The sequence below is a fragment of the Pteropus medius genome, unplaced genomic scaffold (assembly GCF_902729225.1).
Source record: "Pteropus medius unplaced genomic scaffold, Ma_sr-lr_union100, whole genome shotgun sequence".
Classification (NCBI taxonomy): Eukaryota; Metazoa; Chordata; class Mammalia; order Chiroptera; family Pteropodidae; genus Pteropus; species Pteropus medius.
In genome coordinates this window covers 5,324,407-5,337,119 of record NW_024350923.1, presented here as the reverse complement: position 1 = coordinate 5,337,119, position 12,713 = coordinate 5,324,407, and the positions used below count along the sequence as shown (strand labels likewise).

General features: G+C 46.8%; 1 protein-coding gene across 3 annotated transcripts; it reads left to right on the top strand.

Annotated features, from left to right (window-relative positions):
• Window positions 1-1,895: 1,895 nt before the first annotated feature.
• SNX32 (sorting nexin 32) lies at window positions 1,896-12,573 on the top strand. Of its 3 annotated transcripts, none has more exons than XM_039840862.1 (13): window positions 1,896-2,356; window positions 8,247-8,351; window positions 8,742-8,828; window positions 8,970-9,091; window positions 9,279-9,402; window positions 9,559-9,663; window positions 9,856-9,961; window positions 10,119-10,194; window positions 10,425-10,464; window positions 11,195-11,281; window positions 11,398-11,557; window positions 11,637-11,722; window positions 12,029-12,172. In XM_039840862.1, the coding sequence occupies exons 1-13, from the start codon at window positions 2,321-2,323 to the stop codon at window positions 12,080-12,082; spliced, it is 1,188 nt and encodes a 395-aa protein (XP_039696796.1). In that variant the 5' UTR covers window positions 1,896-2,320; the 3' UTR covers window positions 12,083-12,172. The 3 variants fall into 3 exon arrangements, with proteins under 3 accessions (XP_039696796.1, XP_039696795.1, XP_039696794.1); XM_039840861.1 differs by having other exon boundaries at window positions 8,718-8,828; window positions 10,428-10,464; XM_039840860.1 differs by having other exon boundaries at window positions 2,164-2,356; window positions 8,718-8,828; window positions 12,029-12,573.
• Window positions 12,574-12,713: the final 140 nt, after the last annotated feature.

The following is a 12,713-nucleotide window of genomic DNA, read 5'->3' as shown; positions in this document are numbered from 1 at the left end:
TGAAGAAAATAACTTTAAAACCCAAAAATGTAATCAATATTATGAGATTTGGCCTCTTACTTTTCTTCACTTCCGTGTTTTCTGATCTCTTTTCTCGCTTTTGTCACTCTAGAGCCTCTCGTTCATCGTCAGGATCCTCTTTCAGAAATTTTCTTTGTTTACTCTGGCCCGTCTCATCTTCTACAAACTTCATTATCTATCCTTTGTCCTGCCATAATTTTCCATTTTCTCACTAAATCCTTCTAGCCCATCCTGAATCTATTTTTCAAATATTTCCCTACAAGCTCCTGTCCCAGCTCTTCTCCAAGCAACAAATATCCAATTTTCTTTTATCTATCTGTATATTATCAAATCTTTTCCTTCTCCTCAAAACGTTCCATTCTCCCTTTTTATGACTCTTCTTTATTTTCTTTGGTCCTGCTCTCTGCCTTCATCCCCAGTACTTCTTTATTGCACTCCCTTCTCTTAGGCTCAGAGGCTCTCTGTTCCTCTCTCATATTTATTCCTTCAGGGTCAATAATGTTCTGCTCGGCTCTAACTTCTCCTCTTTGACTTGCACGACTTCCTCTATCTGCTTCTCTTTCCTTCTTTAGCTTCAATCCTTCATCTGCCTCACTGATCAGCATCTTCATCTATAACTTCTTTCTCTTCCATAGAAACAGATTCGTCAGTAATAGTCACTTCACCCAAGACGTCCTCCTCGATGTCTACCCCTTCTTCGGTCCCTTCTAGTTCCTGATCACTCCCTTCCACCCTATTGAAAGGAATTTCCATCTCAGCATCAGTAACTGCTGTTACTTTTTCATAACTAGTAACTTCTACCAGTCTTTCCATTTTCTCTTCATTTATGCTCCCCATTCTTGAACCCTTCAACGTCTCTTCACTGGACTCCAGCTTCTCTCTACTGGATCCCAGTTCCTCTGTACTTAACTGCAGTTCATCTGCAGTGGATCTCGAATCCTCTGCAATCATCCTGGGCTCCTCTTCCCTAGATGCCCGCTTCTCTCCCCCAAATACCAGCTTCTCTCCACTTGACTTTAGCTTCTCTCCACTTGACCTCAGTTTCTCTCTACTCAGCCTCATCTTCTCACCACTTAACCTCGGCTTCTCTCCACCTGACCTCAGTTTCTCTCCACTTGACCTCAGCGCCCCCTCACTCTGCTCTAATTTATAGCCTCCAGATCTCATGTCCTCTCCACTGCTTTCCACCCCAGTAGACCTCAAACTCTCTTTAAACCCAGACCCCTTCCTAGAGCCTGATGTCCTTGACCTCTCGAATTCAGCCCCTGTATTGCGTCTGAATCCTTGCTTCCCCCACATTTCCTTCGAGTTGTCTTTCCCCAAACCAGCTGAAGCCCGTAATGCATTTGCTACACTGTGCAGTAGCTTCAGATCCATCTCTTCCTGACGCAGGCCTGACTTCTCCACATCTTCCAGTCCCCAGTATTCAGACTCATGCTTCGGGTCCCACATCCTAGGCTTTGGCGAGTTTCTATCCAGGAGCTCCATTCTTTTCCCGATCACGATGAGCCCGTTCCAGGGCGTCCACATTTTTTCTCGCAGCATATGTGCCCCTCTGCTTCCCGGCTCCAGTTGCAAGCACCCGCGGACCCAGGCCTGGCCTTGGGCGCCCTGACCGCCGGTTTTGTCGCGACCCCTCGCCGCCTTGCGCGGCTTACTCCGCCGCTCCCTCATGTTCCAGAACGGAAATTCAAACGGAACCTCTTTCTCCACAGACAATACCCCTTGTCCTAGTCCCTAGTCCATCACCACCTCCCCTGCTACCCATCCCCTCCCGCCCCACCCGCCCTCCCACCCTGCCCGCCGGCCCGCGGCCCCGCCCACCGCCCGGAGGGCGCGAGGCTGGGCTAGTGCGCACGCGCAGACCGCGCGAGGCCGTTGGAAGAGCGGTGGCCGGCGGTAGTCAGCTAGCCTGGGGCAGGGTTGACGTGGCACGAGACCTCTGTGACCCCAGAGCCCCTGACCCCAGCCCCCACGCTATCGCCCGTTCCCGGTCCTCTCGGTTCCGCAATTCCCCTTAAAGGCTGGGGCCCGGGCACAGGAACGACAAGCGCTGCAGCCAATGGCGTCGCGAACGCTAAACCTGGTACCCAATCAAAAGGCACGGCTGCGAAGGACCCGGGTGGGAACCACGCCTGACTCCAGGTGACTCCTTGGCAGAGAGGGGAGAGTGTCTCGGTCAGCTGATGGGCTCCCCCATCGGTCGGTTCATCGGTGCGAATTACCGGGGACCAAGCTGCGGGAGCGCGCGGGCAGCGGCCAGCCGCGGAATCCTTGTGTGCTGCTGTCTAGGAGAGTGATGGAGAAGCATCAAGAGGCTGGGAAGGAGAACAAGGTAAAGAAAGGATGCAAAGCCCCTCCCAACCTTCACCTCACAACATGATACCCAATGATGCCCAATCAGGGGTGTGTGTGTGTGTGTGTGTGTGTGTGTGTGGCGCGCGCGCGCGCGCGCGTGAGCAAGGAGGTGGGGCGCCTTAGTGGCACCTGCATAGGGACTGTTAAGATGCCAAAGGAAGCAGGGTTTACCTTTGCCTTTACAGATGGAAAGGGACCCGTCACTGTCACTCCTCACCTCCCCAGGACCGACTCATGCTGGCTTGATGGGGAAGAAAAGGAGGGAGGGGGGTTATCAGGGATTGGGAAGGGACTGGAGTACCCCTCTTTTCTCTAAGGTGGGGGGAATCTTGTTAAGCACTAATAGTTTCACTTGTGTATCTGTGTTCGTATAACCATATGACCATTCATTCTTATTCTCTCCTTTTAATTAGTCAACAAATAATTATTGAGCATCTCTGTACCAAGGATGGTTAGGGCCTGGGCACACAGAGGTGCACACTTCTAGGGGTTGCAGGCATGTACATAGTGAGCTGTGGCTGAGGGATAAGGATGGAGCAGCTGTGGTCCATCCTTGATGTCCCATCTTTTTTCTCAAGCAGTTACTAAGTGGTGCAGGTCAAAGCAGAGATACTAACACAGCAGGAAGGAGACAGGGACTTGGGGGCCTACTACAGCAATGAGCTAGACTGTATGTTGCAGTGGTGGGCATTTGGACAAAGGAAGAGCCTTCCCTGGGAGTGTCAGAAAAGCCAAGAAGTGGTAAGTTTGGAGAGGTGAGAGGGGCTGAGAGAGACAAGTATATAACAGAAAATATATGCTTCAGTGTTTATCTATGTTCATATTCATGGTTAAATTAGTTAATATATAACATGCTTAGAGCAGTGGCTGACATATAGAAAGAGCGAATATAAGTGTTAACTATTATATTATTGTTGTTGCTATTGTTATGGTTATTATTGTCATATGGGATGCTGTGTGCCCTGCACATTTGCTGGGCTATCAAACCTGATGGCTGCACCCCAGCCTTGTAGGTGCCAGATTTTCTGAAAGTCTACTATTAGACTTTGTCCACTAGAGGAAATGAAAATAATAAATATGTAAGTAAAAATATAATAGAGGATAAAATGAAATAATATAAAATATTTTACTAATCTAAGAGAAGGCAAGAAAAAATAAAGGAACAAAAGATGGGACAGAGAAAACAAATCCAAGATGGCACTTACTATATCAGTAATTACAATAATTATGAGTGCACCGAACACTCCAATTAAAAAACAAACATTTTCTGATTGGATTTTTAAAAAGAACATTCTATTCTGTTAAAAGAGACATACTTTAAATATAAGGACACAGAAAGTTTGAAAACAATGGATGGAAATATATACACCATGAACACACTAACCAAAAGAAAGCTGATATTGCTGCATTAACTTCAGACAGAGTAGACTGTAAGACAAAAAGTATTACTAGAAATAGAAGGACATTTTATGATGATTAAAGAATCAATCCAACAGGAAGATAAAACAGTCCTGAATTTATATGCACCTAATAACATAGTTTCAAAATATGCAAGGAAAAGAGTACAGAATAAAAGGAGACATAGTCAGACTTACACACAGTTAGAGGTTTAACATAACTCTCTCAATACAAGTTAGAACAAGCAGACAAGATAATTAGTAAGGATTTAGAAGATTTAAAGTAACATGATTAATCATCTTGATCTAATTGATTTACGTAGAGCTCTATACCAAACAACTGCAGAAAACACATTCTTTTCAAGTGCACATGAAACAAAATCTATTATATGTTGGGCTATAAAGCAAATATCAACAAATTTTAAAAGATTAAAATTATATAGAATGTGATCTGACCCAGTAGAATTAACTGGGAATCAAAACAAAAAGATAACTAGATTCCAAAATGTTAGGAATTAAGCAACATGCTTCTAAATAATTCATAGGTCAAAGAATAAATCATAAAATAGGAAAAATTTTAAAGATACAATTTTGAAAAATGACATATCAAAATTCTGATGTGCAACTAAAGCAGTGTCCAAGGGGAAATTTGTACCTCCAGATGCATATTTTATAAAAGAAAGGTTGAAAAGTCAGTGATCTGAATTTCAATCTCAAAAAATAAATGAATAAATAAATTTCAATCTTAAGAAGATAAAGAGCAAATTAAACCCCAAGAAAGTAAAAGAAGGAAATAATAATAAATGTAAGTATATAAATGGAGAAAATCAATAATGCCAAAAATAGCTTTTTTTTAATACTAATAAAACCTCTGGCAAGATGGATGAGAGAGAGAGAGTAAGAAAGAGACCAAGAGGGAGAAAGAGAGAAAATATTAATTACCTATAACTGGAATAATAAAGGGGACATCGCTAGAGATGCTCAGACATTAAACAGGTCATAAGAATATCTAAGAACAAGCTGATGCCAACAACTTAGAGAATTTAGCTGAAATGGACAAACTGCTTGAAAAATATAATTTATCAAACCTGAAACAAGAAGTAAAAATCTGAGAAGTCCTATCCCTATTATAGGAACTAAATCTGTAATTAAAATCTTTTCCAAAAATATCTCTCTGAGCACAGATAACTTCACATGTGAATTCTTTGAAGCAAGAACAGAAAATTAATATCATTCTTACATAAACCATTCCAAAAACAGAAATAGAGGACACAATCTCAACTTATTTTAGGAGGATAACATAACCTTGATACAAAAACCCGTCAAGAGGAGATGGATGATGGTGATGGTTGCACAACATTTTGAATATATTCAATACCACTGAACTGTACACTTAAAAATGGTTAAAATGGTAAGTTTCATGTTATGTATATTTTACCCCAAAAGAAAAAACCTGTCAAGAACATTACAGGAAAGGAAAAATACAGGTTAATAGCTCTTGTGAACATAGATACAAAAGCCACAAAATATTATCAAGTTAAATAAGCAATACATAAAAAGATGATACTTTTTGATGAAAGCTTTCTTCCAGGAATGCAAGGTGGTTTAACAATTGCAAATCGATCAATGAAATTCAGCACATACACAGAATAACAGGAAACTCTATGTGATATCTCATTAAAGGGAGAAAAAAATGGATAAAAATCAACACTCATCAAACTAGGCATAGAAGGGAACTTCATTAATCTGACAGAATATCTGAAAACATCTTCAGGATATAATTTTGAATGCATTCCCTCTGAGACTGGGAACAAGCCAAGGATTTCCTTTATCACCATATCACCACTTCTACATTGTACTAGAAGTCCTAGCAAGTATATAAGGCAAGAAAAAATAAATAAAAGGTATAACTAAAGGAAGGGAAGGAAGAACTAAAACTTGTCATTATTTTAGATTATGGGATTGTATATGTAGGAAATCCAAAAGAATCTACAATTATTAAAGGTAGTACTTAAATTTAGCAAGTTCCCAGATACAAATTAAACAAATTATATGTTTCTCTATAGTAGCAACAATTAGAAAATGAAGCTTTAAAAATAGCAACAACAAAAAAAAATCATTAAATACCTAGGAATAAATTTAACAAAAGATGTACAAAACCTCTATAGAGAAAACTGTAAGACATTACTGAGAAAAATTAAAGAACACTTAAATAATTGGAAAGATATTTATGTTCATGGATTGGAAGATTTAATATTGCAAAAATGTCCTTTCTACATTCATCTATAGAGTCAATATAATCTCAATCAAAATCCCAGCAGCTTTATTGGGGTGAAAATTAACAAGCTAATTCTAAAATTTAGATAGAAATGCAAACGACCTATAATAGCCAAAATGATTTTGAAAAAGTTAATTCTATCTGATTTTAAGTTTGCCTATCAATTATGATAATCAAGACAGTATGATATCCAATGTATGGACATAAAGATCAATAGAACAGAATAGAGAGCACAGAACTGATCATACTTATGAGGTCAACTGATTTTCTACCAAGGTGTACACCAAAGCAAATCGATAGTGAAAATATAGTCTTTAAAAAATAGCGCTAAAATAGCTGACTTTATATGGCAAAAATGAATCACAGCCCAAACCTTACACTGTATACAAAATGAATTGAAAATAGATCATAGACCTAAATATAAAACCTAAAACTATTAATTTCTAGAAGAAGAAAAAAGAATGTCTTCATAACCTTGGGGTAGGCAAAAGTTTCTTCAAGTATACATAAAAATCCTTAATCATAAAAGAAAAGATTGATATATTGAGCTTATAAAATTACGAGCCATTAAGAGAGTAAAAGGCAACCCATAGAGTTGACGATATTGGCAACACATAACACATATAACTGGCAAAGTGCTTGTCTCCAGGGTGTATAAAGAAATCCTACAAATCAGGGAGAATAAGACAATCTGATTTCTAAAAGAGGAGGGGAAGGGAGGAGCAAAAGACTTGAATAGGCACTTTACAAAAGAAGATATCCACATGGCCAATAAAACGGTGTTCAACATCATTCCTCCCCAGAGAATACAAGTTAAGGCCACAATATGCTATTACTGTACTGCCATCAGTATGGCTAAAATTAAAAAGACTAACAGTTGTAAGTACTGGCAAGGATGTGGTGCAACTGGCACTTTCATACAATGCTGGTGGGAGTATAAATGAGTACAGTCACCTTGGAAAACTGTTTGGCATTATCTGTGGAAGCATTTTAAACACATACCTACCTTATGATCAAACAATTCTCATTCCCAACATAAATGAGTGCTCAGGTCCCTCCAAGGACATATACAAGACTGTTCATGGCAGCTTTATTTAAACTCGAATAATCCAAATGAGCAAATGTAGAATGGATATATAAGCTATGATATATTCACACTATGGAATACTAAACAGCAATGAAAAAGAACTGTACTCAACATAGGTGGATCTCACTAAAGAACACAGACACAAAAGAGTATATATTGTAAAAAGTAAATAAAGAGAAAAAAAGTGTATATTGTATAATTGCATGTATACAAAGTTCAAGACCTATGGTGACAGAAGTCAGAATAGAGGTCCCCAATGTGTGCCAGGAGCTTGTGAGAGGAGGGAGTGAGGCCTCTTAGCGTGAGAGGTGGGCAATGTCTGAAGGTAGAGTGGCTTCTGAGCCTCTTCCTTCTCCTTAGTATCACTTAGCACAATGGCGTTCAATCAATGCTTGTTGATTGGCTGAATGAACTCGGAGGCTCACAGATCTTTGCACTTAGCGAAATACAAGTGCTTTGCCTACAAGCCAGTGCCTCTTGGCACTAAAAGTAGTGAATGGAATAGTTTCAGGAAGCCCTCAAAAAAGGTGGGAACTTCTCATCCAACTCACTTTACACCCCGGGAAAAGGGTTCCTGAGGTAAACCAGTGGGGGAAGAGGTGGGCAGGCAGCGGGGAAAGTGCGTGGGGTTTGGAACCAAGAAACCCTGCCACCTCTCACACTAAGAGGCTTCACTCCCTCCTCTCACAAGCTCCTGGCACACATTGGGGACCTCTATTCTGACTTCTGTCACCATAGGTCTTGAACTTTGTATACATGCAATTATACAATATACACTTTTCTCTTTATTTACTTTTTACAATATATACTCTTTTGTAGCTGTGGGATCCCAGACTAGTTATTTCACCTCTCTGGTGATCTCGGTTTCCACACGTAGGGAAAGGGGTGAACTCTGCCTGCTTCAGAGGAGGGGAGCAAGGGAGACTGTTGTGGCCATTGTAAAGCCCTGAGTGGTGACCTATCAGGATCCCTCTGGGGACAGCTGGTGACCCTGGGGTATTAGGGAAGCAATGCTGCTGAGGTGGGCTCCGCAGGGGGTCCAGAAGCCTGGGGCAAGGATGGGCTGATGGGCCCATGGTCCTCAGGGTCCTCCCCTCCCCCGCAGCCCTCCGCCAGATCAGTGGACCTGCAGGGAGACAGCTCCTTACAGGTGGAGATCTCTGACGCAGTGAGCGAGCGGGACAAGGTGAAATTCACCGTTCAAACCAAGGTGAGGCTGCATGAAGAGCGAGGGGCGGTTCAGATGCAGAACCTCCTTCCCTCAGCCTCTGCTCCCCCGGGGCTGTGGTGGGCAGATGCCATCACAGCCTTTGGGGCCTGTTCCTCAGCTTGGCTCCTGGCCCCTGCCCCTCTGAGAAAATGGATGTCTTGCCTCGTCTCTGACTGCCTTTGCTGAGAGTCCCAAGTCCTAACCACTGCCCCCCATCCACTATTGACTGAATCATGGACACCTGAGCCCCAACTGCCTCATCAGAGGTGTGGGGTTGGGGAGGCCCAAAAGTGGGTGCCCAGGAAGCTCAATGCAGGGTTTGGGGAGGGGAGGGGAGGCACCTCAGACAGGCTTCCTGGCTTCCAGAGCTACCTCCCTCACTTCGCCCAGACCGAGTTCTCAGTGGTCCGGCAGCATGAGGAGTTCATCTGGCTCCATGACGCCTACGTGGAAAACGAGGAGTACGCCGGCCTCATCGTGAGGAGGGGCCGGGTGGGCTGGGCTGCGAGGGGCAGGCCTGGGCGCTCGGGTGAGGACGGAGGGCAAGGCCGGGCTTCCGGGTGTGGGTGATGGCTTCAGCAATGAGAGATCTCCCAGCTCGGTCCCCCCTTTGATCAGATCCCCCCAGCACCTCCAAAGCCAGACTTTGAGGCTTCGAGGGAAAAGCTGCAGAAGTTGGGTGAGGGAGACAGCTCCGTCACTCGGGAAGAGTTTGCCAAAATGAAGCAGGAGCTAGAAGCGTGAGTGCCACCTTCTCTCCTTGTCTATGACAAAGCCCCAGGTCTCTGCTGGGAGGCCCAGGATTTCCCCGACTATCCCCTATGGATGATAAGGGACCCTGACTCCGACCCCAGGGCTGCTGAGGGGGCAGGGTGCTGGGCGGTCAGAACCAAGGATGGCCCTTGAGCTGCCTGCTGTCCTCTTCAGGGAGTACCTGGCTATCTTTAAGAAGACAGTTGCAATGCATGAAGTCTTTCTGCAGCGCCTCGCGGCCCACCCCACCCTGCGGCAAGACCACAATTTCTTTGTCTTTTTGGAATACAGCCAGGATGTGAGCTGGACCTGAGTGCGGAGGTTCCCCCTGGGGGTGGGGGATGGGATTCTAGGTGGGCTCAAGCCTCCGTCTCTTAAGCTCTGTGAGCGGCATGTGCCTGGAGTGGGCAGTGCAGATGCCCACCCCGACATCACACCCTCCTGTGTGTCTCAGCTGAGTGTCCGAGGAAAGAACAGGAAGGAGCTCCTTGGAGGGTTTCTGAGGAACATCGTGAAGTCTGCAGATGAAGCTGTCATCACCGGCATGTCAGGGCTCAAGGTGACCTCTGGGACCCCACCGTGGATTCCACTCAGGGCCTCAAGTCTACAGAAAGATGGAGGCCCAGGGTGGCTGTGAGAGGGAAGCCCCTGGCAGGGCCTGGCCTAGAGGGAGATTGTGCCACCCCTGCTTGTCCATGGCTACCATGCTTCTAGTGACTTGGTGTAAGTGGGTCTTATCTTGCTCCCTTAGGAAGTGGATGACTTCTTTGAGCATGAGAGGACCTTCCTGCTGGAGTACCACACCCGCATCCGGGATGCCTGCCTGCGGGCAGACCGTGTCATGCACTCCCACAAGTGTACGCAGGGCCCAAGGGGCCCTGGCTTCCCTGTCCCCTCTGCCCAGCGGTCCTACTCCCCAGGGGAGAGGAGATGCCCTGTTTATAGCCACAAACACTAGAGGTGGGGCTCGACGTGCAGACTGATGAACTCTGATGGAGGGCTGTTCCCCAACAGGCCTGGCAGACGATTATATCCCTATTTCAGCTGCACTGAGCAGTCTGGGAACACAGGAAGTCAACCAGCTAAAAATGTGAGGACTCCCTCTGGCCCCTCCTACCCTTTCTCTATACCTGTAATACTGTGTCTGCCCACAAGGGGTCACTCTGTGGAAGCCTATCAGCTCTAGGTGGGAGATGCAGAGTACCTCTTGGGATTTGGAGAGGAAGAGGAGGGAGATTTCTCCAAGGATGGGCTAAAGGCAGGGAGGCTTTAAGCACCCACCTAAGGCCCCTGCCCTAACTCCTTCCCACTGTCTCCTAGAAGCTTCTTCAAATTGGCAGAGCTCTTTGAACGACTAAGGGTGAGTACTGACTTGTGTTGAAAGGCCACCCAATGATCGTCCTGGGAAAGGGTAAAGCTCCAAGATCATTTTGGAATGTTCAGTGGTAACCGGGGCCCAACCCTGCCCTGGACTCACCCTTCAGATGAGTTCAGTAAGAGGTGGAGTGGAGATAGGGAGCCAGCCTCAAGTGTGCGTGTGATGGGGGAGGAGTGTGGGGACGAGGCTTGGCAAGACATTTACAAGGACGTGCCATGTGCCTCTGGCAGGCTGCACTCTGCTGCCAACATCCTGTCCCAGAACTGTTCTTTCTGAACTCTTCTCCAAGAAAGTCACTGGAGCGTGCCATTCTAAAATGCGTTGGAGTACATCTCTTCCCTGCTCAAGGCCCTTTAGTGACCCTGCCCCTTCCGGAAACTGCCCAAGACACAAAGCCCAAAGTCCTTAACTTGCATTTTAGGCCTTATGATCTGGCCATTGCTGTCCAAGTGCCCCCACTGAACTTCTGGTTCCCTCAACACATGAGGCTTGTGCACCTGCAAAGCCTGTCATCCAATTCCTACTCAATCCCCAAGATCCAAATCAGATACCACCTCCTCTTTGAAGCCTTCCCTGGCCTGCTCCCCTGAACATCAGGTTTGACCTAGAATGGTTATCAAGTGACTCCTAGATTTTTAGATGAGCAGCAGCCCCCAACCCTAAAGCTGCCCCTCAGCAAGCTCCCTCCCCAGCCTCCACCTTCCTGATTCAGAAGCTGGAGGGCCGCGTGGCCTCAGATGAGGACCTGAAGCTGTCAGATATGCTGAGATACTATATGCGAGACTCACAGGCAGCCAAGGTGAGAGGTGGCCCCAGAGCAGCCCTCAGGGCTGGAGGCCAGTGGGAGGGGAGCCACCAGGGAGGGAAGGTAGGCAAGGCAGTGGGCAAGTGATCCCGTGCCCCTGCTGGCCTCAGGACCTGCTGTACCGCCGACTACGGGCCTTGGCCGACTACGAGAACGCCAACAAGGCTTTGGACAAGGCGCGCACCAGGAATCGGGAGGTGCAGACTGCAGAGAGCCACCAGCAACTGTGCTGCCAGCGCTTTGAACGCCTCTCCGACTCAGCCAAGCAGGGTAAACCCCGCGGCCTGGAGCCCCTGCCACTGGGCTGCCTACCCTGCCAGGGTCTCCACTCCCCTCCCCTCCTCTCCAGAGCTCATGGACTTCAAGTCCCGCCGTGTTTCCTCTTTCCGCAAGAACCTCATTGAGTTGGCGGAGCTGGAGCTCAAACACGCCAAGGTGAGCCCCCCAACCTTACCGGGACCTCTTGCTGCCTCCCTCCCACCCCCAGGCCTCTAGGTTCTTATCACAAGTCTGAGAGTGTCTTTCAGAATCAAGCAGCCAGCAGCAGTCCCAGCTGAGGTTCAGGGCCATGACCTTTTCCTTAGCAACAGTAGAAAGCCCTAGATAAATGGCAGCTGTTACTGCTGAGAACAAGGATAAGGGGAAGGTGGGGACAGTTATCTGAGGCACAAAGAGTAGCAACCTGTCTGAGGGAGCATGGTGACACAGGCGGGAGACATCCAGGACCTCTCTGCTCTGCAGGCTAGCACCATGCTTCTCCGGAACACCCTCGTCACCCTCAAGGGAGAGCCTTAGAGGGGCCAGAGCCTCCTCTGGGACATTTAGTGATGACAGTCCCCCAGACTTCTCACTCCAGCAAGCTGCCTTCCACAGCAGCCACTAGCCCCATCCCCAACCCCACCCCAAGGTGCCAGGCCCTACAAGAGGAAGGTAGGGCAGCATTGGCACCATACTTGGCCACAGGTAAGGAGAGGCCCAACCTAGGGGAGCCCAGGGGCCTTGACCTCCCTCTTTGGGGGACTGAGGGACAACCCCCACCCACCTTTCTAGCTCCAGAGTTGTCCCCATCCTGTTCACAATAAAGAGCCTGGCTTTGTAACAAGGCAGTTTGCTTTGTCCTCACTTCCCACAGCGCCAGGGCCCCCAGGGATGTCCTCTACCATTGCACTATGGAGACCAGATCCTGGGGGGACAAAAGGGGCACCCTACAGCAAGGGTCCCCAAATCCCTGGGGTGTGGAGCGGTACCAGTCTGTAGCCTGTTAGGAACCAGGCCGCACAGCAGGTGAGCAGCAGGCAAGTAAGCAAAGCTTCATGTGTATTTGCAGCTGCTCCCCAGCATCACCGCTTCAGCTCCACCTCAGATCAGGCATTAGATTCTCATAGGAGCACGGGTATCTGGTGCCAAAAAAGGTTGGGGACCACTG